The sequence below is a fragment of the Schistocerca cancellata genome, chromosome 5 (assembly GCF_023864275.1).
Source record: "Schistocerca cancellata isolate TAMUIC-IGC-003103 chromosome 5, iqSchCanc2.1, whole genome shotgun sequence".
In the NCBI taxonomy this organism is placed as follows: domain Eukaryota; kingdom Metazoa; phylum Arthropoda; class Insecta; order Orthoptera; family Acrididae; genus Schistocerca; species Schistocerca cancellata.
In genome coordinates, this window is record NC_064630.1 from 85250068 (window position 1) to 85276535 (window position 26468).

At 40.0% G+C, this 26468-nt stretch overlaps 1 protein-coding gene across 1 annotated transcript in view; it reads left to right on the forward strand.

Moving 5' to 3' along the window:
- Window positions 1-588: 588 nt before the first annotated feature.
- Window positions 589-26468, forward strand: part of LOC126189020 (uncharacterized) — a 165812-nt gene continuing 139932 nt past the window's right edge. The window contains exons 1-2 of the mRNA XM_049930839.1: window positions 589-652; window positions 19519-19707. Coding sequence (XP_049786796.1) covers window positions 19589-19707 — 119 coding nt within the window. The 5' untranslated portion in view covers window positions 589-652; window positions 19519-19588. The remainder of the gene's footprint in view (window positions 653-19518; window positions 19708-26468) is intronic.

A 26468-nucleotide genomic window follows, 5' to 3' on the forward strand; every position in this document is an offset into this window, starting at 1 on the left:
AGGTTCTGCAAAAACTATCCAACTAAACTCAATCCAAAATACGACTGATAGACCGCAACATAAATAACCGAAACATGTCTGGACAAGAAAAATAACGGAAGAAGATTATGTGGTTCACTTCAACGGGAGGAACCCAGTTTACGTGATTCACAGTGATAGATGTTGTAGGTGCATATGATTTGTGTGTCACTACCTGTTTCTGCATGTAGCACACAGAGCTCGATGGAAACGAATTAGAAAGCTCCTACATGTGGTTTAGTTCAACTAAGGTATGTTGTCAAAAACAGTAAATGTAACTGAGTTCGAGCATGCGTTTTTACCATGTCATCTGTCAGAGAATCAAATTCTGTCCGAATGATTAAAGAAAACACACCTGAAAAAAAGAGACCGAAACGTATTGCTTTCGAACAATCGTCGATCCTGAAATTAAGTTAATGTTTCTGTCTACTGTAATAGATATACAGGGTATCATTTGTGTTTTCTTGCATTCGCAACTCACGAAAGTGTAGCCAATAGTTGCACTTGAAAATGTGATATCGCAAAATTATAGGTTGAGGTTGGATGCACTGCCTGACAAATGTGGAAAATCGAAATGTCTGATCTGCGAACGAAAGAGATGTTAAGGATGTGAGGATGTTGGTTTATGGCGACAGTAAGTGCTTTGAGACATTTGTATGTCAAAATATATACTATGTTGAGGGAGAGTGTAAGCCTTACGGCACTCGTCAACACAGGGTGCTACTGCTAATCGTGTAATGCTTGTGTAGCTTTTTATAATGCTTGTGGGCGTTGTTCAGTTAGCGTGAATTAGAGGTGTTAAGTGATGTTTATGATGCTAACGAGTAATAAATCATTAAGCTAGATCGCGTCTCTGCTTAGATTTTTACTCGTGGCCTAACTTGAAAAGAAAGAAGCTCTATCATAGCTAGAACGAGAACTAGCGACCGAGTTTCTCGAAAAGTTCCAGGCAAGTTTTGTTTTTGTTTTCTTTTCATTGTGACAGGAGTGCAGATCGTCTGCAACTGTTGCTATTAATTGGTACAGCACATTGTTTACAGACCTGGAGCACTTCGTTAAGCGTAGTGAACTATAACCGCTTGCGATATTATGTGTGACGCTGTAGTTAAAATGTAGGTCGGCGTTTCTGTGTAATATAACTACCCTGCAGATAATGTTGATATTCACGCTGACGGTTCATTGGCCAATAGTGTAGATATTTTACCAGTTACTCTCAGACTCGAGTGCATACGAATTAATCATAGCATAAGAATTAATGAAATAGAGTAGGACGTTCATTTCGTGATAGGTTTGAGTTGTGGACGATAATTTTTGTTTGTTAACGGACTGTTGGAAACATTTTTTGTGGATTGCAATGCGGTATGTTTACTTCGTAGCAGTTTGTGTACCGTAAACTTTACTAGTAATTATTCATTCATATTCTGCCATTATATTTTACAATAGATTTTTTTTCAATATGTGGCCTACTCCTGTAACACTGATACTTTGAACAGTCATGATGTAATGAAGTCCATTTCTACTTATGAGCTAGATGTTATGTATTTCAAAAAATCATCATTATTTTTGTTACAATGTATAGGAACATTGGCCTATTTAATGTTTCGTTATTTGAGTTCAGTTTTTGCTATATTGTGTTAGGTTCAGGGGATTATATAATGTGCACTTAATAGATGTATTTGGTAGGCTAGTTGTTAGTAATTAGGTGGAAATAGGACTCTAGCATTTCATATGATGGAGCTTATATGACACAGTGTTGGTTGTGCTGTGCTTTTATATGCCATAATCAGGGGGTTTTGTTGTAAATATTTAAATTTCTGGCTGTGAAGTGGTGTATTTTTTGTTTAAAAACTGCGGGCATCTCATACTCTGCCAAGATTTGGGGAAATGTAAATAAAGGAATGTATCAAGGACACTAATGAAAGAATTGAGCTGGAGAGGCTGGATCCACTGTCCTTAAAGAGTAGCTCAGCATCCCGCACATCATTACACTGGTTAGAGCAGTTAGGAATGTAGAACAATGCTTTATTGTGGTTAAGTCTTCTAGATGGCATTATAAGAGGAGTATAACACGGGACCCAACAGTTCATCCAAATTTGGGTTTCCAAGGCTTTTCTTAAGTGAATCGGGCAAATGCCAGCCGATTCCTTTGTACATACTTGATTTCCTTCGGCATCATTGTCCTATCCGAGCTTGCGCTCTCTCTCTCTCTCTCTCTCTCTCTCTCTCTCTCTCTCTCTCTCTCTCTCTCTCTCTCATTTAGGTTAGTGCTCTTGGGGTATCCCTTTGCCTGATGACATGGTGTCATTGTGAGTGTGATAAGACCATTGTTATATTGAATACTTTGTAATTTGTGATTAGAGAAAGAATGTGTGCAGTGAGTGGGTAATAATTGTTGACACTTCACGTCCAACTATTGCAATAGAAAGAAGACTAAAGGTAATTTACAGTTAATGGGAAAGAAACATTGTGCTGTGCACACTTCTGTGTTCTGGAAATACTAGACCTATAAGTAGAGTTTCCTGAAAAACAGATTCCAGTACGTAAGTGAAAATTTGCTGAGTAAACTAGCTTCTTCATTTTTAACTCACCTATGGCAGAAGTCATCATCATCATCAGGATTTCCTTCCAGCGAGCCGGGTAGGAACTTTGTGAATGATATGCCTCCATTGGTTTTTGTCCTGGTATAGCTTTTCCCTCTCCACTACGTCGCATGTTATTCCTCTCCTATTGAGATCTTCCTTATACCTGGTCTGTACATCTCTTTCTAGGCCATCCAATTGGTCTTCTTCCTGGTACCTCAATCTCCAAATACTGGCGTGGAGTTCGAGTTGGGTGCTTTTGCTTCACGTGACTGAACCACTTCAATCTCAAAGCACTCATTCACTCCTCTGTAGTCAATGTCACCTGCAGGTTTCTCCTTACATAGTCATTCCTGACTCTGATTGTAGAATGAAGGCTTTCACGACCGGTTGACATGGCTGTTTATATACTTTCCGGGATGCGAGGTCGTGGTCCAAGAACTTTTCTGCTCCTTACGTTTCGTCCAGGACTGCGCTGGACGAAACGTAAGGAGCAGAAAAGTTCTTGGACCACGACCTCGCATCCCGGAAAGTATATAAACAACCATTCCTGACTCTGTCCTCCTGACTCTGTCTCTCCTAGTTTTTCGTAGAGATGACCTAAGGAACTTAATTTCACATGCTTGTATTTGACTCTCTTCTCTCTTATTTATGACACAGGCCTCTTTGACTATACATCATGGTTGGTAGGAGATAAGTTTTTTACATGATCTGTTTGACTCTCTGAGGGTCTTCCTTGTCCCAGATTAGATTTCATACTTGGTGGAAGAAGCTAGCTCCTTTTGTTATTCTGTTTAAGACTTCTAGTTGGGAACTTCCATCGCGTGATATGATGCTATCCAGGCAATTGAAGCTTTTCACACATTCAACCTTCTCCCCCTCCAGTATGATGTGACAAGGTGTGGGTGTCCTGCTCATCTTCATTACCACTGTCTTGTTCCTACTCACCATTAACTTGAATTTTTTAGATTTTGTGTTTTAGTAATCTAGTCTTCTCTGAACCTCCATTTCCGTCTCTCCCCAAATGGTGATGTCATCAGCAAAAACTAAAGCATTGAGATCTTCATTTTCTTCTTCCTTGATTTATTTCATGATTCTGCCTATAAGTGTAATGAATAGTAAAGGGGAGGACGAACTGCCTACCTAAATGCCTCTCCTTTTCTTAAACCATTTTGATCTTCCACCTCCTACTTGTACACTGCTCTCACAACCATTGTACAGTGTCTGGACTTTTTTAATTAATGAATCAGGAACATTATGTTTTCTCAAGCATTCTCATATTTTATCCCTTGCTACACTGTCATGCTTTTTCCAAATCCACAAATACTACTTTCAAGTCCTTTCCTTTTTCCCAGTATTTGTCCATTAACTGACTGAGGGAGAAAATTAAATCTATTGTTCCCCTATTACGTCTGAACCCGTGCTGTTGTTCCTCTAATTGGTGTTCTAGAATTTTCCGCAATCTTTTTTCTATTACCTTTGCCATTGTCTTAAGGCAGTGTAATAGCAGTGTGATTCCTCAGTAGTTGGCGCATTTCCTTCTCCCACCTTCCTTCAACAATGGTATTATAATTCCTTTTTTCCATTCATCCGTCACTTTGTTTTCTTTCCATATCATCCCCAGCACCTGTTGTAACCATTGTATTCCATGGATTCCTGCGGCTTTAGTCATATCCGCTGTCAGCTCATCTACTCCAGCCACCTTCCCACTATTCATCTGTTTCAGGGAATTCTCAGTTTCTAACCAAGAGATTGGATCCTGCTTTTCCTCTAATTCAATGACTTCGGTGTCACTTTCTTGTGCATCTTCCTCATTCAGTAAGATTTCAAAATAATTCTTCATCTCTTCTCTGATACCATCCATGTCCCTGATAATATCCCCATCGTCTGTTTCAATCACTTTTATGTCTTCTCTATCAGATCTTTTACTTTTCAATAACTCATATAGCAGTTTTTGGATCCCTTTGCTATCCTGCTCTAGTTTCTGGGTGAATATTCCCCAACTCTTCTCCTTTTCTTTTTTCACACTTGTCTTTACTTAGAGTATTCCTTCTCCAGTGTTGTCACCTTGTGTTAATCTTTTGGTACCAGCCCTTGGTTCTGATTTCTTTTTTCAAACTCCGTTATTTTTTTTTTTTTTTAAATTGTATCCTCTACTTTATTGTTCCACCAACTGGTTTCTTTGTCTCTCACTTTATCCTTTGTTTTTGCCACATATCTGCACAGCACTGTTAACTATTGATGTTTTAAATAGGTTCCACTCTTCCTATACACCACCCCTTTCAGTTTTTGGCAATTTTTTTGCTACTAGATTTTGGAAATGTTTCTTATTTTCTTCTTCTTACAACTTCCGCTCCTTAATTTTTGGCATTCTTTGTACAGCATTCAAACTTTTCATCTTATAATTTAGATCAGCCACTAGTAACCTGTGGTTACTATCCCATTGCTCACTTGGTATGACTTTAGTGTCCCTTACTTTTCCTCCAATTAATTTGTCCGTTAATATATAGTCTATAACTGTCTTAGATTTGCCATCCCAGCCATATCTAGTAATCATATGGCTATCTTGTTTCTTGAAGACTGTATTCTTCACTAAAATATGATTCCTTATGCAGAGATCTAGAATGTCTTCACCCTCGACATTTCGTCTCCCGTATCCAAAAGGGCCCATCACCTCCTCATATCCATTTATATCTGTGCCGATCTGAGCACTCAGATCCCCAATTATCATAATGTTATCTTCTCTTTCTTGGTCTTCCAGTTCTTCAAAGAATTCAGTTTTTTCTTCCTCACTGCACCCTTGCTGAGGCGCGTATACTTGAAGTACAGTAAAACTATTCTTTCCCAAGTTCACTCTTGCTCTAATTATCCTTTCACTTACTAAGCTAACATCTGTAACTGGGTCAGTGTCTTTGTGAAACACAAACCCCACTCCATTTTTTTGCCTCTTAATTGTGACCCTGCCAGTATAGTTTGTACCCACCTCTCAGCAACTTAGTTTTTTCTCTTCCACTTGGTCTCACTCAATCAAAGGATATGAATCTTTCTCCTCTCCATCATGTCTATAATCTCTTCAGTCTTTCCTGTCAAGATTATTACATTTAATGTTTCCATTCTCAACTTGTTTTTGTCTTTTGGTTGGGTTCTAATGTTCTGCTCTTGTTTAGTGTATCTCCTTGCATTCCTTGGTTTTTCTTCAGGCTGTGAAGATTGCCATTCGTTCCAGGGGAGCAAGAAGTGCTGTCCACATTAGGTATTTTTAATCCGAGGCTCGTTCTTTGATTGAAAGAAATGACAACTTTTACTCAGCCTAATGCATCTGAGGATTTTCTGTTATGGTTTCCTCCCTCAGCCTTTGAAGATCCCTCTTCACCACAAGGCAGTGGTTCCACTCCTCATTTAGGCCTACCCTTAGGAGGGGAAAGGGTGCCTCCTCCACCAGCTGCACCGTACCAAAGATGATGTTCTCTGCCATAGCTGCCATTAAGGGTTTGATAATGGTAAGGAAAAAGGAGAGGTTTAGAATAGGATAGGATAGGAGACAGGCTAATGATAGGTCATATATTCTGCAAATAAAGCTGAAATAAGAAGTTTAATTAATTCTAGGATACATGTTTCCTATTAAGGTTGTGATACATTTGTAGTTCTAAAAACTTAACATTATGTGCCTCATCTTGTGCACTCTGTGTGTATGACTGGATGTTGAATACATCATGTTGAATGCATTGAGGGAACAGGGTGCAAATAACTACATATTGTGGCACATGTTGGAATGAACTATGCTTGCCAGTGAACTCGAAGGTCATCTCATTTCTGTAGTAAAAATTGAGATGATGGGCCTTGCTTGCTGAATTACAGTAAAGCTCACAATCTGCAGCATTGTCACCAATACTAATTGCTGTCCCCTGGTTCTGAGTTAAGTGTCTGGCTTGAACCAGAGACTTCCTAAATATGCACAAGAGGTTGAGAACTGTAGTCTCCTGCTACATGCACCAGTGGTGCACTACGTATTACATGCTGCTGTCCAAATAGCTGCCTGTGGGTGGAGTGCACACACTTTTTCTTAATCTTCTGTAGATGGGGCAACTCTCTCCCCCATGAACCATGCCATGGTGGGGTGGGTTGTATGTGCAACCACAATGAACGGGTATATGTGGAGCATCCAGACTAACCCATGGTTCCTGAAGAGGGGCAGTAGTCGTTTTAGTAGTTGTTGGGGCAACAGTCTGTATGATTGACTGATCTGGCTTTATAACAGTAAACAAAATGGTGGTACACAGCTGTACTGGATGGTTTGAACATGATGGCATCTTATTGGGTAAAATATTTCTGAGGTAAAGTAGCAGTTTGGCTCTGCTGAACAGAGTGAACAGTCTAATGATTACAGAATATGGATTGAGAATAATAATTAAAAAGAAAAAAAAAAAAGAAAACACGAGAGTTGTGAGAAGTAGTAGAAATGAGAGCAGCGAGAAACTCTACATCAGGATTGATAATCACAGAGTAGAGGAAGTTAAGAAATTCTGCTACCTGGGCAGCAATATGACCCATGATGGGTGGAGCAAGGAGGACATCAAAAGCAGACTAGCTCTGGCAAAAAGGCATTCTTGACCAAGAGCAGCCTACATAGGCCTTAATTTGAGAAAGAAACTTCTGAGAATGTGCATTCGGAGCACAACATTGTATGGTAGTGAAATGTGGACAGTAGGAAAACGGGGATAGAAGAGAATTGAAGCATTTGAGATGTGGTACTACAGAAGAATGATAACTAGGTGGAGTGATAAGGTAAGGAGTGAGGCGGTTCTCTGCAGAATTGGTGAGGAAAGGAATATATGGAAAATACTGACAAGAAGAAGAGAGAGGATGATAGGACATCTGTTAAGACATCAGGGAATAACTTCCATGGTACTAAACAGAGCTGTAGAGGGTAAAAGCTGCAGAGGAAGACAGAGATTGGAATAAATCCAGCAAATAATTGAAGATGTGTGTTGTAAGTGCTACTCTGAGATGATAAGGTTGGCACAGGAGAGAGATTTGTAGGGGGCTGCATCAAACGAGTCAGAAGACTGATCACAAAAAAGGAAAAATATTGTTTCCCCTTCATATCTCTGGCAGGAACTAGTCAGGAGGATGTCATCATCAGGAAGAACAAAACTGACATTCTACAGGTCTTAGTGAGGAATGATAGATCCCTGAATCGGGTAGGTAAGTTAGAGTTTAAAAATGGAAACCAGTAGATTGAAGTTAGACATAATGGGAATTAGTGAAGTCTGGTGTCGCTAAGAGGGTAATGCAGATAAGTCTAATAAAAATAAGATAATGGGAATGCCAGTAAGCTTTTATGAACAGCATAGTGAAAGTGTTAGTGTAGCCAAAATAAACAAGACGCCAATGCTTACCACAGCATTACTGCCAACTAACTCTGCAGATGATGATAAGATTGAAAGAATGTATGATGTAAAATAAATTATTCAGATATTTAAATAGACAAACATTTAAATGTAATGGGGGGACTGGAATTCAGTAGTAGGAAGTGGAAGAGAAAGGAAAATAGTAGGAGACCATCAGATAGGGTAAAGGAATGAAAGAGGAAGCTATCTGGTAAAATTTTTCACAGAGCATGATTTAATCATCACTAATACTTGGTCTAAAAAACGTGAAAGACCCATGAAGATTGAACAGGCATCCCACCTAATCTCCGGATTTGAAGAAGATAATGATCTTGAAGAAATTTGATATTGGGCAGTTATTTGTATTTACAAAACTTCTCAAATGTTTTAATGATTATAGTTTGAAATTGTCCATTTGTAACACTGATTTGCAATGGGGAACTGAAACATTGGGACCATTTGTTTAATAGGGTATTGGTCTCCTTTAGATGGTAATGAAGCAGTCTTTCTGCATGACATGGCTTTGACAGGTGCTTGGTGGGTATCCAGAAGTTCACAAAATTCCAGTAAATTAATGGATGTTCAGTTGGTGCTTGATAGTGCCCCAGGTGTCTTCTGCTGGGTTCAGATACGTTGAGTAAGGTGTCAAAGACTTCTACGTGAGTTCACTGTCGTGCTCACCAAAACACTGTAGCATGATTATGACCTTATGACACCGACAGTTACTCTGCCGGAAGATGTCATGAACTTCGAGAGGATGCAAGTAGTCTGCAACAACGGTCACATAGTCCACAGCTGTCGTGGGGTCTTGGATTATCATCACAGGTACCATCGAAGCCAAGGTGAATGTCCCTCATAGCATGAGGATATTATTCACCTGCATGGCCTGGTGCCGATTTTTCAAACCTACTTAGTCTTACCAGCACATTTAACATGTGCTATTGCTGCTCAGAGTGATCCTTGCTGAGTGAGGATATCAAGCTGGTTTGTCTTTGGAGCTGAGCTTATCCTAGTCAGTCCTGATACTTGAGCTCTTGTTGGCTGCTTCAAGGTCACTCTCATGGCACTATTGTTTAGAGAAGCACTAACCATTTACACAGTGTCTCACACACCATACATCTATATCTATAACTGCATTCACATTCATACTCTGCAAGCCACCATGAATGCTTTGCAGAGGGTGCTTCATATTGCACCTGTGTGCAATCTGCAGTTTGTTTAATGTTGTCTTCATGGTTCCTGCAAGGATGATACGTAGAGGGCTGTAGTATATCCCCTCACTTAATTCTGGTACTTGAAATTTTTTAACTAGTCTGTGGGTGGATAATTTGGGTGAGTCTTCAAGCATCTGTCAGCTTAAGTTTTTCTGCATTCCCTGGATCTTTCTTGTAATGAACAACTGTCATCTCTGGGGTTGCCCTACTTTGAATATGATTGGTATCTGCTGATTGTGCTATTTCTTGAGCATTAATGTAGGATTGGTTGCATGAATGTTTTGTAAGCAACCTCCTTTGTAGAGTGACTGCATTTTCCCAGTATCCTACCAAAAAAACCACTGTACACAGACAGCAATGTTTGTTGTGAGCTTATTAAATAATTTCAGGAGAGTATTTAAAGTGACAATTTTAAACAGGAACTTACTCCAACCATTTTTTGACGCTTAATCTATTTTGGACCAGAGGCATCATCACAACTGCTTCATGGTGGATAATATTAGGATTTAATAGTATTTGGATTTAATGTTTGGTAATTATTTCCTGTCTTTCACATAGTTTATTGTTTGATGCTTTTTGATAAAATATTAGTACAAAAATCTTAAAATGGCAGATGTAATACTTGAAGTAGATCTCGATAAAAAACTGAGAAAATAACACCACAGTGAGTATTCCTACCAGTCACTCTTTCTGGAGAAATTGCGTTAGTAAGATTACAGGCCAAATCGTCATATGTTTAACTGTGGTGATGTGTAAATTAGAAGAGTAGTTCTTACAGCCAAGCCTCCTTTCTCCGTATTAATAACTGCATTTTTGGTGTGAACAAATCCATATTACTGTCATCAGATGATGCAGAGAGTATAATTTTTGCTTCAATGAACCCATACAACTGTCGTCAGATGATTCAGAGAATATCATTTTTGCTTCATATACTGCAAGTAATCCAGTCAGCTAGTGATGTGAACAGCCATGGGGTGAATATTTTGACTAAAGTTCAGTCTTGATCACTCATGTATGTTTTAATGATACAGGTAACCGGTTTCGGTTCTTTCTACAGAACCATCATCAGAGCCATGGCTCCCTTAGGATGGTAGGCGGAGCTGCTACGCAGTTGACTGCGTAGCAGCGAGGAGAGCTCCGCCTACCATCCTAAGGGAGCAATGGATCTGATGATGGTTCTGTAGAAAGAACCGAAACCGGTTACCTGTATCATTAAAACATACATGAGTGATCAAGATTGAACTTTAGTCAAAATATAACAATTAATTGATCACTGCTTTCCAAAAATGTTTACCAAAATCATGGGGTGAATGTTTCGAGTGAGGTGCCTGTGTGGCGCAGTGATGTGCCACCAGCAGGAGTGCAGCATCAGTATAACAAGGCTTCTGATGAGCAGCGAAATGTGGTGTACCAGCCGTGAGGTGGCAAGACTATAGCACATATGTACTGTAACACTGCCCCCCCCCCCCCCCCCCACCTGCCTGCGTCTGTGACGTACTGCACGTTTGAGCAGCTGTTTGCCTAGATAACGGTGTATCCAGATACAACCATCAACATCATGTAACAAGAAGCTTGATTCTTTTGACCATTTGACACGTTTCCATTCATCTCTGGTCCAGTCTAAATGATCTTGTGCCCACTGCAGCTGTAACTGATGATACGGGTCATCGTAAGACAACATAGTGGTTGTCTGCTGCATAGCACTATGTTCAGCAATGTGCACTCAATGGTGTCTTCCAAAACCTTGTGCATGCATCAGCATTGCATGCTGTCATCAGATCTGCCACAGATTGCTGCCTATCCTGCTTTATGGGGTGGACAGGTCTCCAAACTTAATGTTCTGTGAGGAGGTATGGATGTCCAAAACCTCCTCTCTTACTTGTGGTTCACTGCGCTTCAATCACTTTCCACAGGTGCTTTGACATTTCTGAGATACTTGTTCCCGGGCGCTGGACCGTAACAATCTGCCCATTGTCATGGTCACTTGAGTTAGTTGATTTCCCCATTTGCAGCCCACATCATCACTAGAATAGTTCCCCATTTGCCTCTGCTCCTCTTATGGACTTTCCTTAACTGTGTCGCCTGCCCACCATGCCATCAGCCAGCAGTCAATCTTGCAATGACAGTGATCAGATTGTAATTGTTGGCTCATCAGTGTAAGTTCTTAGAAGTCAGCTTCTGTTACAAAATAAAAAATGTCTTTATTTCAAAGTATTAATTTTCCAGGTGTCTATGATACAGAAAGACATATTGAAATAAGAAAAGTCAGAAAATGTAGCATTTGATAAAAACAATTCGGGTGCTGGAGTGATCCTTCTGGCTGTAAGCCCCTCATTTGTAGGTAATGAAAAGTTTGTCTGTTAAAATATAATAATAATTGGTTTACCGTGAACCATGTGTTGCTATTTTCAAACATCTTATTAGCCGCCTCTTCAGTAGTAGGACAGATATTACTTTTTATTCCTGTATTTTTATGACCTGCCAGGAGGACTAAATATGCACCTTCTGAGAATGTAAGTGGAAGATGGTTTTTATGTCTCAGAGACAAATTAGTTTCTCAGTGAAACAGGTAAAATTCACAAGACCTTCCACAAATCTTTTCTGTACCAGAAAAATGTAACTTGTCCAATCACTGTCTTGATTGTGTCAATGTTTCCATCCTAAAGTTAATTAAGTATGTTAAAAACGATATAAATACCTTGCCAAGTGCGGATCATATTTAAATGGACAATTTTCGGACTACAGATCCAGAGGTTCAGGATTCAATTCCCAATCACTTCTGGTATTTTCCGTATCATTTATCACTCCTCTCACCTCTGGCATTGATTTGTGCGTGTGAAAAATGCCAAGCTGTAACATGGTTGTGAGCCCAAGCTAAACTCTAAACCTCCCTACAACTGACTAGGCAAGTAAGTTCAAAGATTGGAGGAAGGAATCGGCTTAGTAAAGCATTACAGTATTTGAAGCAATCTTCAAGCTGACAGCTTTATCTTACTCTCAAGACTGACTGAAGTTTTGGCAAAGTAGATTATTTATATCCAGTTGGAGAGCATTTAGCCTCGGCTTCTTTGGAAAGTATGATACCAGTTAATTTGTTGCTCCCATTGGTGTCAATGGACAAGTCCTCCTCCTCCTCCTCCTCCTGCTGCTGAACACAATGGTCTTTCCTCTCAGTAGTGTCACGTGGCTGCCTTGATCCCGATCTTCTTGCGACCCTACGTTCTCTTGACCACTGTTGCCAGGAATCATGTACAGTTACTACATTCTTGCCAAGCATTTCTGCGGTACCACAGAAGGAACATTCACCTGATAGCACTATTACACGACCTTGTTCAAATTCGGTGAGGTGTTGATAATGGCATCTTTGTCACCTTAAAGGTATCTTGACTAACAGCAACTCACCATGTCAAATCTCAAAGGTAGCCAATGCTCACAATGGTTACAGTGTGTATTCAAAGCAAATCTGATTTGCTTCTTTATAGTGGCACTACCAGAATCACTCTTACGTGACTTGTGCAAAATTTCGATAGGTATCATTTTTCAGATGTAGAAACATGCCTGTTAACTTTTGTTTATGTTGGACAACTTCTTCTTGGTGTTACAATTTTTTCGTCAGTGTATATATGTCCTTTCCCTTGTTTTTAATGTAAACTGTAGAAACAGACTCCTCTGTAGTGTAGTCTGAGGAATAGGTTAGGTTGGAAGATGGTTTGGTTGTGAGTTGACAGTACAGTGTTAAAGGCTTCAGTTAATCCAGACTTTTTATAAACTGGGCTTTCGCCACATCCATTGATGTCATTCTTCTGTCTACTTTGTGAGTGACTTTTGATTTCCATCTTGGATGATATGTGCAAGGCATGAAAGATCTCTCTGTTTTTCAGTGATAGCAACTAGCAAGGCATTCAAAGCTAGCAGAAACAAGTATTTGTTTTCATTCTTTGTTACTTCATTTGAAAGATTTTCCCCAAGTGAGGTGACTCATTGGAAGGAATATCAGCATTTAATGTACCATTAAGGACACGATCATTAGATATGGAGCCTAAGATTGGGTAAAATGGGGATGGAAATAGACTATGACATTTTTAGTGTTGATGTCTGGACACTAGACTGAATAAGTTTAAAGAAATCCTAAAACTGGATGGCCAGATGCAAGTTTGAACTCTGTTCCTTCCAAAGACGAGTCTAGTGCCTCAGAAATGAGCCATCCGACTTGGGATGTATTAACACTCAAGACGTGCATGTGAGAGTGATGGGCCTCAAATCCCTGCGTGGCCATTTTGAGTAGATTGTTTCGCATTGTTATCATAATTAACTGCAAGCAAATGGCGTAATGATTTTTTTCACCGAATTCTAGTTTGGTTGTTCCTTGGTCAGCAATAATATCAGATTATCAGATAGCTGATTCTTTTCTTGCAATGCCTAAATTCAGTTTAATTCAAATTCAATTCAATTTTTATTATCACAGAACGTGCCTTATACAATCAAAGATTGTGACATAGGTAACTTGTCAGTTTTACACTATATATAATAATACTAAAAATAGACAATAAACTAATAATATGTATGGTGTAACATCTTCAAAGAGGTATTTTAATTACAATTATAATGCATTGTTGCCATTCACGAAATCTTCTACACTATAGGAACATTTATGTTTCAGATATTTTTCCAGGTCTCTTTTGGTACCTTCTACATTTTGGTTGTCCATATCTTTCCATATTTTATTTACATATTTCATGCCCATATAATATGGTTTTTTTTATATGATTTTAAACAGTGGGTAGGTAACATGTAGCTCGATCTATATCTAGTATCATATTGATGCAAGAAGAAGTTGCCCTCAAAAAGTTGTGGGTTTCTTCTTGTGAAAGTGAGAATTTCCTAGATGTCTATGCTTGGAATGCTCATTAGATCTAGTTTTACAAATAAAGGTTTACAATGTTGCTTTGGTTTTGCTCTCACCATTGCTCGGATGATTCTTTTTTGTAGTCTAAAAGCTCTAAGTAAATTTGTTTTTTCAGACCCCCGGAAAATTATACTATACCTAATGACTGAAACAAAATATGCATTACATACAGTTTTTTTTACAGCTAAATCGGTAATACTATACAAGATATTCATAAGATATACAAGGCTATTCAGTTGACCCAGTATGTTGTCCACATGGTGACTCTATAACAGGTTTTTATTGACTAATACGCCAAGGAATTTGACACAGTCTGCAGTCTCTAATTTTTTGTCCATATACCTTATTTCACTTATAGACTGTGCAGATTGTTTTGTGGTGAAATGAACAATTTCTGTTTTTGTAAAATTTAATGTCAAGTTATTGTTTTTGACCCATGCCTCCACTTCCCCAAGTGTTTGTTCAATATGACGAATTAGGTCTACCTCATTTTTACAACAGACTACAGCTGTTGAGTCATCTGCATAGAGGATAGTATCAGACTGGACCTGACATGGCATATCATTAATATAATACAGAAAAAGTAGTGGCCCTAATATTGAACCTTGTGGAACACCTAATTGAGTGTGTTTCCAGCCAGAGAGAAATTTCTTGCCGTTGATGTTAATAAGTACTCATTGTTTTCTGTTTGCCAAGTATGATGACATCCAGCTAAGAGATTTGCCTTGAAAACCATAACGTGCCAATTTTTGGAGAAGCAGGTCATTATTTACTGTGGCAAAGGCTTTGGACAGCTCACAAAAGATGCCTGACACACACATTCTATCATCAAGACATCTGCTGACGTTGGTGACTAATTCATTTATTGCATGGATTGTGCTGTGGCCTTTTCTGAAACCATATTGATTGCCTAAGATAATGCTGTTAGATGAATTGTGCTTTTCGATCTGATCACATGCAGCTCTTTCAAATATTTTTGAGAAAATTGGTAACAGTGAGATTGGCCTATAGTTGCCCAATTCATCTTGTTTGCCTTTTTTATGTATGGGCCGAACTTCTGAATATTTTAATCGATCTGGGAAACATCCCTCATCGAAAGATTGGTTGATTATGAAAGAGAGTGGATATGCAATTTAGAAGTGCATTTTCTCTCTGCCTCACTGCCAACTTTGTTTCTTATAACAGACCAAACAGCTTTTGATTAGTTTTTTGCATTTGAGATGAAGTTATTATTCGCAGTACGTTTTGCTAGTTTAACTATTATACGAAAGCACTCTGCAAGCATAAGGTACACTACGCAGTGAATGATATTTGTTACTATTGCATGTTAAGTCCCTCAAATTCTCTTGCTATTCATAAAGAAATTACTCTTTGTATACCCTAATCGTCTTCATTATATATTCAAAGATTAACAGTATTGCATGACAGCTTTGTTTGAGTGTTTGAGATCAACTTTTTCAGGTATGCTACAGATGTATCCCAGAATTTTCCATATAAATTGTGGAAGAATGTCTATGTGCCGTTTTGTCATTACCCTAAACTGTTTGCCCAGTGGATATTTATCTTTAATTTAAACCACGAAATGTTCTCTCTTTGCAACTTACTCTGTGTGAAACTGAAAGGAATTTTATCAGCACTTGATGCTCGGTTGATTTTTCAGCATTTTATTTGCATTTGAACAAAATGATTCCTCATTTTATCATCATCCATTTAAGAATTCTGTGCTGGTTATGCGAAGTCATGTGCGATCCGAACTGGGATGTGCTAATTTACAGCAGGGTCATCAGAGAAAAGCATATTGCTGGAGAAAACAAAGCACTACACACAAATATAGCTGTCTTTGTGTCTGCTACAGGATTTTCATAACAGCTAGTACTAAATTGGAATTCAGTTATTTGGGAATTTGTTGTAGATTGATACCAAAACTTGCACAGTTGTGCACAGTGTTTCCACTGTAACTTTGCACATTTTAGTGGGCTTGCTGGGATTTGAAGAATCCTTGGAAGTTGGCAACTACTGGCTAGTATTGCCTTATTTGTGGGCAATGGCAACCTTGGGGCTATCAAACAGTGCTCTTTGTAGTAATATTGTGGTAGCCATTGAGCTCCACCGTGCTGTATAATGTTTATTTTATTCATTTATGATTCGATTTCAGAAAACTATTTAGTCGGTCATTCTGCTTCCGTACAAGCACGTAACATAGGTATATGCAGCACTGCGAAAGGAAGCTAGGGCCTTTTCAGCTCTTTGACAGTCCTCTCCCTGTTCCAGACTGTGCTCAGTGAGGCTCCCTTTCTACTCTTCTAAAAGTGTCGTGTCTCAATGGGGATACTGCATTTGGGGAAGTAATGTCATTCCATTCTCAGTGAGTCTGCAGTGAGGGATCTTGTTGGATTTTTTAATTGTACAGTTTTTATTTATAAGTTAGTATGAAAATACTGAGTTGCACAGCGGTTCAGAATTCACAATACACTGTAAGATCCCCAATGGGAACAGACCTAATAAAGCACTGTGATTTCCAAGCCAGCTTCAATGACTTACCTTCTTTTTAATTGCATTAATAGTTATGTTTACCATTGGTTTTCTTTCAGTTGTTACAGCTTTTTATCCTGGTATGTGTTCTTCATGCTTTAAGCACAGGTTATTGTAAAGGCCTTCAGTTGTGGTTTGTTGCTTGTAATCATGTTCTGTAGTAAGTGTTAATTAATTAGTTAGGTGGTTGGTTAGTTGGTGCATTCCATATTTTGTAGATCAGTACATTCCATATTTTGTAGATCATGATCACAATAAGTGTTACGATGTGGAACATGTCAGTTGAATGAAGGATTTCACAGGCAACTAACATATATATTTCTATAGCCTCATGCTGTCATTGACAAGTTTGTAATTGACTGCTTATTTCTATTCAACAATTTCTATGTGGCAATATGAGGAGTTGTTAAGCAGAAATGACTCTTAATCAATATTGGAAAACATTCTTCTGTGTATCCACTCCTTCCTGTGGCCATGTTGGATTCATGAGAGATAAGTAGAGATGATTTTTCCTTCTAGTATTATATATATGAATATGTCTAACTGTAATGAGTTGTTAACAATAAATATCCTCAAGTGACTGAATGAAATGTGAGGCTGTGATCAATATTCCAAATTGCTTAAACAGGTGTCTGCAAGATGCACTGTCATAAAGTGTTGTATAGAGACAACATACTCATTATCTATTTCAAAATACGTATAGTGCCTAGGAGAAACTGTGAAATTAAAGTCTGTGTTGTATAACAGTATGCTAAATCAGCAGACACATTATTTAATAATTTTATAATTTCATAATTTTCTCATTCTGGTGCTAAAATTATGTTGATTGTAAATAGCAAATTTTAATTTAGGCTGCTTGATGCATTAAAAACAGCCACTTCTATAAACAGTATCAGGCTTGAGAAAGAATGCATTTGAAAAAATGTTGTTAATGATGGACAATAATAGTGAGTCTCCTCCATACTTTTTTATTTGCTCAGTTGACCTGACTGAGCAAGGTGGGAGGAAAAGGGGTGGTTGAGACATGGGGGAAGGGGGGAATCAAATTTCTGCCCAACCATGCTGATGTAGGTTTTTCCATTCTTTCCCAAAATCACTTGGATAAAATCCTGAGCTATTTCTTCCAGTACTCGCACAAGGTTTCCCTTCTCAATACCCCCCCCCCCCTCCTCCTCCTCCTCCTCCTCCTCCTCCTCCTCCTCCTCCTCCTCTTCCTCTTCCTACTATATCTCTGGTGGTGCCAGTATTAAAAAGACATGAAAATCTCACCTTGTTTTATTTGTAGTGGCCATTTTGAGTCTTTATCAGTCTCTGTCCCATTGTATCAGACACCTTAGAAGGAGTGTGTTGCTATGCATACGTATGTTGGTGCATATGTATGTTGATGCATGCGTATGTCCATGCATACGTATGTTCCAGTGGTGCCCATGTCAAGGGGGAAGGGTGGCTACAGACCCCACATCTCTCAAAGAAAGGAAAAAAAATATAGTGTAGTCAGGTGGTTTTCTTTCAAGAAAATGATTTAAAAGTCGGTAGTACGTAGGTGTTGAATGGAGTCAAAACTGGAGCTTTTTTATGGCTACTTAAAAGTTGCCATTCATCTTCCAAACTGTTGAAAGTACTCCATACCCCCAGGTCTAACCCTGCTCCCACCTACAATCTATCATATTGATGGCCTTGATATGTTTGATGAAACATTGCCACCCTGTACGATGCTGTAACTATAAGTTAACTTATAAACAATAATAATAATAGTTCTACCAAAGTTTGCATGTGGAAACTATAACCCAATTACTTCAGTGATGATATTGGGCAGATGCTAAAAATGATTATAGGGGTGATTATGAGTAGGGGAGAAGATAGAAATAGAAGGGAGAAAAAAGTAAAAGCACTGTTTATGACATAATAAAACAGACTCGAGAGGTAGCATGCCCAAAAGAAAATGAAAAAGTGTGTTAAGCTCCCTTTACATTACCATTGCATGGCCCATAAGCTGCATTTTATAGATGATAAATATTCTGACACTGTAAGGCAGCTTCTCTCAGAAAGCAGTACCATGTGTGCAGATGAACTGTTACTAGGAGAAATGGAACGTCATCAGATTCATCACTAAGAACATAAGTCTATTGGCCTACACTGCATTTCAATCTATATGTCAGGTGGGAAATATTCCTGTGGAGTTTGAAAATATTCCTTTGTCTTAACTGCCCAGTGAGCGTGTTTTCAATTTGCTTTGTATTCTCCATGTGTTTTAACTCCAACTTACCTAAGAGAATATCTGCGGCATATACAAAAGATTGTCCTGAGCTGAAATTGAGTATATTAACTCCATTTCCTTTTGAAACTTGGATAGTCATGAATAGGTCAGTTATGCAATGTACTTAAATATTTCATAAAATATTTTTATGTTAGCAGTGAAACTACTATCAGGAAAATTTCATTAATTATTAGTTAAGCAAAATTAGTACTATACTGAGGCTAGCGGACACTAGTGTTTGAAATGTGCTCAATAATGAGACAGTTTAAAGCATTTTCTGAAACCCTGCATATAGAAGTATTTCCTGTGAGACATTACAATTCAGCAGTTAATCATCTGAATATTTCTCACAGTGTAACACCTACCAATATTTCCGGTCTCTGCAGATTTTACTATCAAAACATTCTTGCCGCCTTGTCTCTCTTTTTGCAAGAAGCTTGCTTCGCCATATCTGTACTCTACAAATGTAAACGTTACCATGTCTCTCAAAACTTTCATTTGATCCTATGCTTCATCTTTCATTCTGTATCAGTATTTGCCTTTTATTCTGCACCAGTTTTTGCTGCTTAATTTATCATGATTCTTAAAACCTATTTTCTCTGCTTTTCTTTCCTGATAACAGAGTAGGGCACAGCATGTCGGCCAATGTTGAAGGTGGTGGGAAGTGCAGCTGAGAGCGAGAGTCATGCCTCATGGCAGGAGAGGCTGCCTCTAGGAAGTCTCTCACTGTAGCATTCCAGAAGAGGCAGGACCTTGAGCTACGTAAGCTGAGAGAGCACCTGCATGAACAGTTGCAGCGAGATATAGCAAGGTGTGTCAACCTTTCCACTTCTTTGTATCTTCACCTAATTTTCAGAAATGTGTGCATTCTGTTTATGAATAATGGTCAGAAGTGGATGTTAACAATATCCATGCCAGAAGAAGAGAATCTACTTAGCAGCTGCTGAAACAGGACTATCTGGAACAAGCTGACACACACAGATCGTGGAATGTCTAACTTTCAAAATTTTCTAACCCTTGATTATCAGTACAAGTATAAGAAACAGGAGTAGTGAAGTATATAGGTACGGGCACTGAAAGGAAGGAAATGTTGATCGAAATCCTTTATTGTGGGATGGCGGGGCGAGAAGGGGGGAGAGGGGCGGAGAGGGGGGGGGGGGCACAGGAATGCTTAAGATATGACAATGAACTGATTCAAATTCCAAAATGCTTGTAATAATTACATGTAGCTGGTTTGTTGCTCAGAGAGTTCAACTCAAATGGAATAAATGCCATAGAAATGACAAACAAAGTAAAGTATTTGCAAAAATGAAGGCATGAAAATATGTAGGGTGTGTGCACCCCCCCCCCTCACACACACACACACACACACACACACACACACACACACCGCCATCGGTCGCTGTTACAGCCAATGGTCTCCAAGTATCGCTTTGCACCATGTGATGTTTTTCTTTCCAGTGTTTATGGCAACTGTGGATGCTGGGAAAGAAGCATGATCCAGGAATGCCTTGGCTCTTTTATGTACTCGTTTGCAGGTCCCAGTGGTTTGCACCACCACCACCACCACCAGAACCAAATTCGTGCATGTCATTTGCCACGTGATTCTGCTGCTTTTCTTCCCCCAGATTCAAGGCCTCACATTACTGTGCGGCCTTCATAGCTGCCCGATAGTGCCACGAGGGCACTCCAGGAGGAGCGGATGGACGATGCTCCCTCACCCCTGCTGTCGCCGCTCGCGAACCCAATGGACATAGACCTGCCATCATGGTCATTGCCCCAGGACATGCCCTTAGGTCTGGATCTGTGCCCTGGCAGCTGTTTTCAGGAGGATGTTGCTGTTCCTCACAAGCCAGATGGCAGGGTACAGTTGGGAGTTCACCTTCATTCACAGTCAGGGCTCCCAGTTCATCTCTACATCCCTTCCCATTGTCATTCGCATCTTCCCTACGTGACAACAGTGGGTCATTTTGAGTGGAGGAAGGGAGGAATGTGCTGGCACAAGTTGTTGCCAGCACACCGGTTAGCAACTATGTAGCGTGAACATTGATAGTAGGTGCTCTGTCAAGTGTGACTATTACAAGAAAGGCTAGAGACAGACTCACAAGCAACACACCGCTAATTCCCCTCTCGACAGCAAGTATTTAGGCCGCCCTCGCAAACTGGAGGACTCACAGTCAGTCTCTAACTCACTGACACTAATGCAGATTCCAGTTTGGCGTCTGTCATTCATTCTCAGTTACTGACTCACTGCCTCTTTCGGGCTACGACAGGTCATGGCGACCAGATCAAGACTAGCAGTGAGATTAAAGTTAGCAACAGCAAGACTACTGATATTGTCTGCAAGAGGACTATTATTACTGAGCTTGTACCACAACACATGGACTCTATTCAAGATAAGTAGCTTCCTGTTCTTGAAAGTAAAGAACCGTGTTGATCCATATGAGCATTTGTGTCGTAGAAAGAGGATACCGGCCACCCATAGCAACATCCTCTACCTTGCTCCCTTGGTCCAAGGCAGACAGTAGACATTCTGTAGCAGTACTGAAAAAACCTTATAGTCTGATCAAATTATTTGTTTGTTTAATGAAGCATGCCTTGGAACCTAGTCCCTCCAATGAGAGCTCTCACTGTCTGACGCTAACTGTCTACCACTGCCAATGTGCTACAACAAACTGCCACTTCACTTGCAGTTTGAGTAGTTCTGTGCACTCATCAACCACTATTGACCCGGCAGCCCTTTTAATTGTTAGCAGCAGCAGAAGGCAAAACTGCCATCTGTGTAAACTGGTTGTCCACTCCTGTTGTCCAAGCTGTAGGAGATGTAAAGCAGGAAGGTGCTATGTTACCACAGTGGTACTACATAATAACTATTACATAGCAAACAGTTTTAATCAGGGAGTAGGGGTCGGTTTTTCCAGAACGTGTGCCTATATGGCTGTTTTTTTCAGTATAGTATGGACATGTACAGTGCATTTCATTGAATAGTTCATGTGGCATGAGAAGAATCAGCATGTTTTGAGGCAGCCCATAAAAGCAGCTGAAAATAACTTTACTGAAGAGGCTGCAGATGAGGGCAAAGTCAAACCCTACCATGGTTGGGTTGAATCTGATGCAACGTAGGCCGAGTGAAAACATTAATAACATAGCAATGAACAATGTGTACTAATGTTCCAACCTGTTGCACAGTTGTAATATTACAATTGCGAGGCAACCAAAAAGTACTAATAGTTAGCACTTCAATGGCCAAAATGTACTTGGTTGAAAGCTTATAGAATTAAATAGCTTGAAGTACATGAAGATTTTATTAAATCAAACATATCGTTCACCCATCCTGGAGTGTATACACCTTTTTAATCAAAGGTCTGCACATTTAGGGGTTTATTTGGCACATGGGTATGCAACATTCAGTGTTCATGACACTAACCTGTTTCATCAGCAAATCACAGTTGTACATTGACTGAAGTTTCTTACAGCTGAATTATTATTAGACAAGCCTAGTATTCTATTACTATTATTCTATTGTCATATTGTTGCTGCTGGCTAACGTTAAAGGTATCATATTTGAGACATATTTTAATCTACCAGTAAGTTTCAGCTTAACCACTGCACTATAAGGCGCTTTGAAACTTATTTCAGAGGCTCCAGTAGATTACAAGAAATTCTTTTTTTGTCAGTTGGGCACACTAGGGTGAATGGCTGCAGGATGTGATACCTGGTACACTCACTTTGGCCACTGAATAAGTGGCTTCAATAAGTTGATATGAATCCTGTGGATTTCCCCTTGTTAGTGAGCATTTAAGTGTTAATGTTTCCTTTTTGATCCTTCTCAACTAGAGCTACTGATCTAATGACCTTGATGTCAACAAGATGTTAAACCCTAGTCTTTCTTATTTTTTTCTGATTTAATTTGTACTTGCGAATGGTGGTTAAGATTGTCAGATTTGTTCTGGAATTTGAATCTCGGCTGTCAGTCATAATTAATTCCTTATTACTTCCCGTAGTTTCCGTGACTACTGATAAAGTGTTTTGAGCAAACTTTTCTTCCTTGCAGCACCCTGTTCCTTGGTTCCCATCTTTATCATGAAAGAGAGTTGGAAACGTGAAACCTAGAGTACCAGTCATATTTTTATTTGGTATCTTCCTAGTGCTGTTCTCATTGCTCCTTTTTCTGCATGTGTTATATTCTTTTTCTTAAAGAACAATGAAAGTCACAATCAATAAAGAAATAATTTATGGTGTATTCCTTTTCATAAAGAAGTGAAGTGACTATTGTGAATGCTCTTTTGTTGGTTACAGAACAGTAAAGTGCTGTCCATTTCTCAAATATGATACCTTCAACGTTAGCCAGCAGCAACAATACCAACAATAGAATATGAGTAATAGAATACTAGGCTTCTCAAATGATAATTCAGTTGTAAGATACTTCATTCAATGTACAACTGTGATTTGCTAATGAAACAGGTTAGTGTCATGAACACTGAATGTTGCATACCCATGTGCCAAATAAACCCCTAATGTGCAGACCTTTGATTAAAAAGATGTATACATTTCAGTATGGATGAACGATATGTTTTGATTTAATAAAATCTTCATGTACTTCGAGCTATTTAATCCTACAAACTTTCAACCAAGTACATTTTGGCCATTGAAGTGTTAACTATTAGTACTTTGTGGCTGCCTCCCAGTTGTAATATTACAACTGTGCTACAGGTTGGAACATTAGTACACATTTTTCATTGCTATGTTATTAATGTTTTCACTTGGCCTACATTGCATCAGATTCAGCCCAACCATGGTAGGGTTTGACTTTGCTCACATCTGCAGCCAGTCTTTGGTAAAGCTGTTTTCAGCTGCTTTTATGGGCTGCCTCAAAACGTGCTGATTCTTCTCATGCCACATGAACTATTCAATACAATGCACTGCACATGTATATGCTATGTTGAAAAAGCAGCCATATAGGAACACATTCTGGGAAAACTGACCCCTACTCCCTGATTAAAACTGTTTGCTATGTAACAGTTATTACGTAGTACCACTGTGGTAACGTAGCACCTTCCTGCTTTACATCTCCTACGGCTTGGACAACAGGAGTGGACAGCCAGTTTACACAGATGGCAGTTTTGCCTTCTGCTGCTGCTAACAGTTAAAAGGGCTGCCGGGTCAATAGTGGTTGATGAGTGCACAGAACTACTCAAACTGCTAGTGAAGTGGCAGTTTGTTGTAGCACATTGGCAGTGGTAGACAGTTAGCGTCAGACAGTGAGAGCTCTCATTGGAGGGACTAGGTTCCAAGGCATGCTTCATTAAACAAACAAATAATTTGATCAGACTATAAGGTTTTTTCAGTACTGCTACAGAATGTCTACTGTCTGCCTTGGACCAAGGGAGCAAGGTAGAGGATGTTGCTATGGGTGGCCGGTATCCTCTTTCTACGACACAAATGCTCATATGGATCAACACGGTTCTTTACTTTCAAGAACAGGAAGCTACTTATCTTGAATAGAGTCCATGTGTTGTGGTACAAGCTCAGTAATAATAGTCCTCTTGCAGACAATATCAGTAGTCTTGCTGTTGCTAACTTTAATCTCACTGCTAGTCTTGATCTGGTCGCCATGACCTGTCGTAGCCCGAAAGAGGCAGTGAGTCAGTAACTGAGAATGAATGACAGACGCCAAACTGGAATCTGCATTAGTGTCAGTGAGTTAGAGACTGACTGTGAGTCCTCCAGTTTGCGAGGGCGGCCTAAATACTTGCTGTCGAGAGGGGAATTAGCGGTGTGTTGCTTGTGAGTCTGTCTCTAGCCTTTCTTGTAATAGTCACACTTGACAGAGCACCTACTATCAATGTTCACGCTACATAGTTGCTAACCGGTGTGCTGGCAACAACTTGTGCCAGCACATTCCTCCCTTCCTCCACTCAAAATGACCCACTGTTGTCACGTAGGGAAGATGCGAATGACAATGGGAAGGGATGTAGAGATGAACTGGGAGCCCTGACTGTGAATGAAGGTGAACTCCCAACTGTACCCTGCCATCTGGCTTGTGAGGAACAGCAACATCCTCCTGAAAACAGCTGCCAGGGCACAGACCCAGACCTAAGGGCATGTCCTGGGGCAATGACCGTGATGGCAGGTCTATGTCCATTGGGTTCGCGAGCGGCGACAGCAGGGGTGAGGGAGCATCGTCCATCCGCTCCTCCTGGAGTGCCCTGGTGGCACTATCGGGCAGCTATGAAGGCCGCACAGTAATGTGAGGCCTTGAATCTGGGGGAAGAAAAGCAGCAGAATCACGTGGCAAATGACATGCACGAATTTGGTTGCGATGGTGGTGCAAACCACTGGGACCTGCTGTCGAGTACATAAAAGAGCCAAGGCATTCCTGGTTCACACTTCTTTCCCAGCACCCACAGTTTCCATAAACACTGGAAAGAAAAACATCCCATGGTGCAAAGCGATATTTGCAGACCATTGGCAGTGCCGGATGCTGTGATGGGTGTAGAAAGTGTAGCAGCGTGCGCTGGCGGCAGCCGTGCACAGGTTCTGCTGGTGGTGGTCCATCTTGTGGGTGGGAGTGATAGGAGGTGAGAAAGAGTTGCAGCGCCTGTTCCCATGTGTGGATGGTGTGAAGCTTGGCCATTTGTTGTTCGAAAGTGCGTATGAAGCGTTCTGCTTCTCTGTGCGACTGGGGCTGAAATGGAGCACTTGTTATATGACAAATGCCATTTTGTGCACATAACTGTTCAGAATTATGCGAAGTGAACTGTGGTCCATTGTCTGACACAATTACTTCTGGCAAACCTTCTGTGCAAAATATGGAGGACAGCACTTTAAGGGTGCTATGTGATGTGGGGTAGAAGCCATAGGCACCGCAAATGGGAATTTGCTAAGAGAGACTACCACTGTGAGCCAACGATTGTTCCAAAAAGGACCTGCGAAGTCCATTTACACCAGTTGCCCTTGCAATTGGTTCTTAGGCCAACCTACGGATGTTTGTGGTGGAGCTGACTGATTTTCTGTGCATGCGCGACACTGTGATGTCATCTGTTCAATATGGGCGTCCATACTCTGCCAAGCTCAGTACCTTTGCGCTAACTGTTTAGTGCAAACAGTTCTCCAATGTCCTTGGAGCAGTCGCAACACATCCTTTTGCAATACTTTGTGAATAAGCATACACGATTGTCCACTGTCATTTTGAAGTAGAATCACACCCTTTTGAACTGAAAGGTTATGCTGGCTTGTAAAATATTGGCGCACGAGTGAATCCTGAATGCTGTTCAGTAAACAAGGCCAAGAAGTGTGAACATAATGCAACAAAATCTTGAGATCTGGGTCTTCTTCAATGACCTGTGCAATTTTTCTGTAGTGCAAAGGAAAAGATTCCAGCAGTTCAGAGTCCTGCGCTTCGATTTGGTAAGATGTGGCAGATGCATCAAAATCGGAGTCTGGGCCAGTCGGAAGGCGAGATAGGGTGTCTGCATTGCCATGCTTTGCTGTAGGTCTGCACACAATTTCATACTAATACTGCCAAAGCAACAAAGTCCAACGTTGCAATTTTTGAGCAGTGCTGCAGGA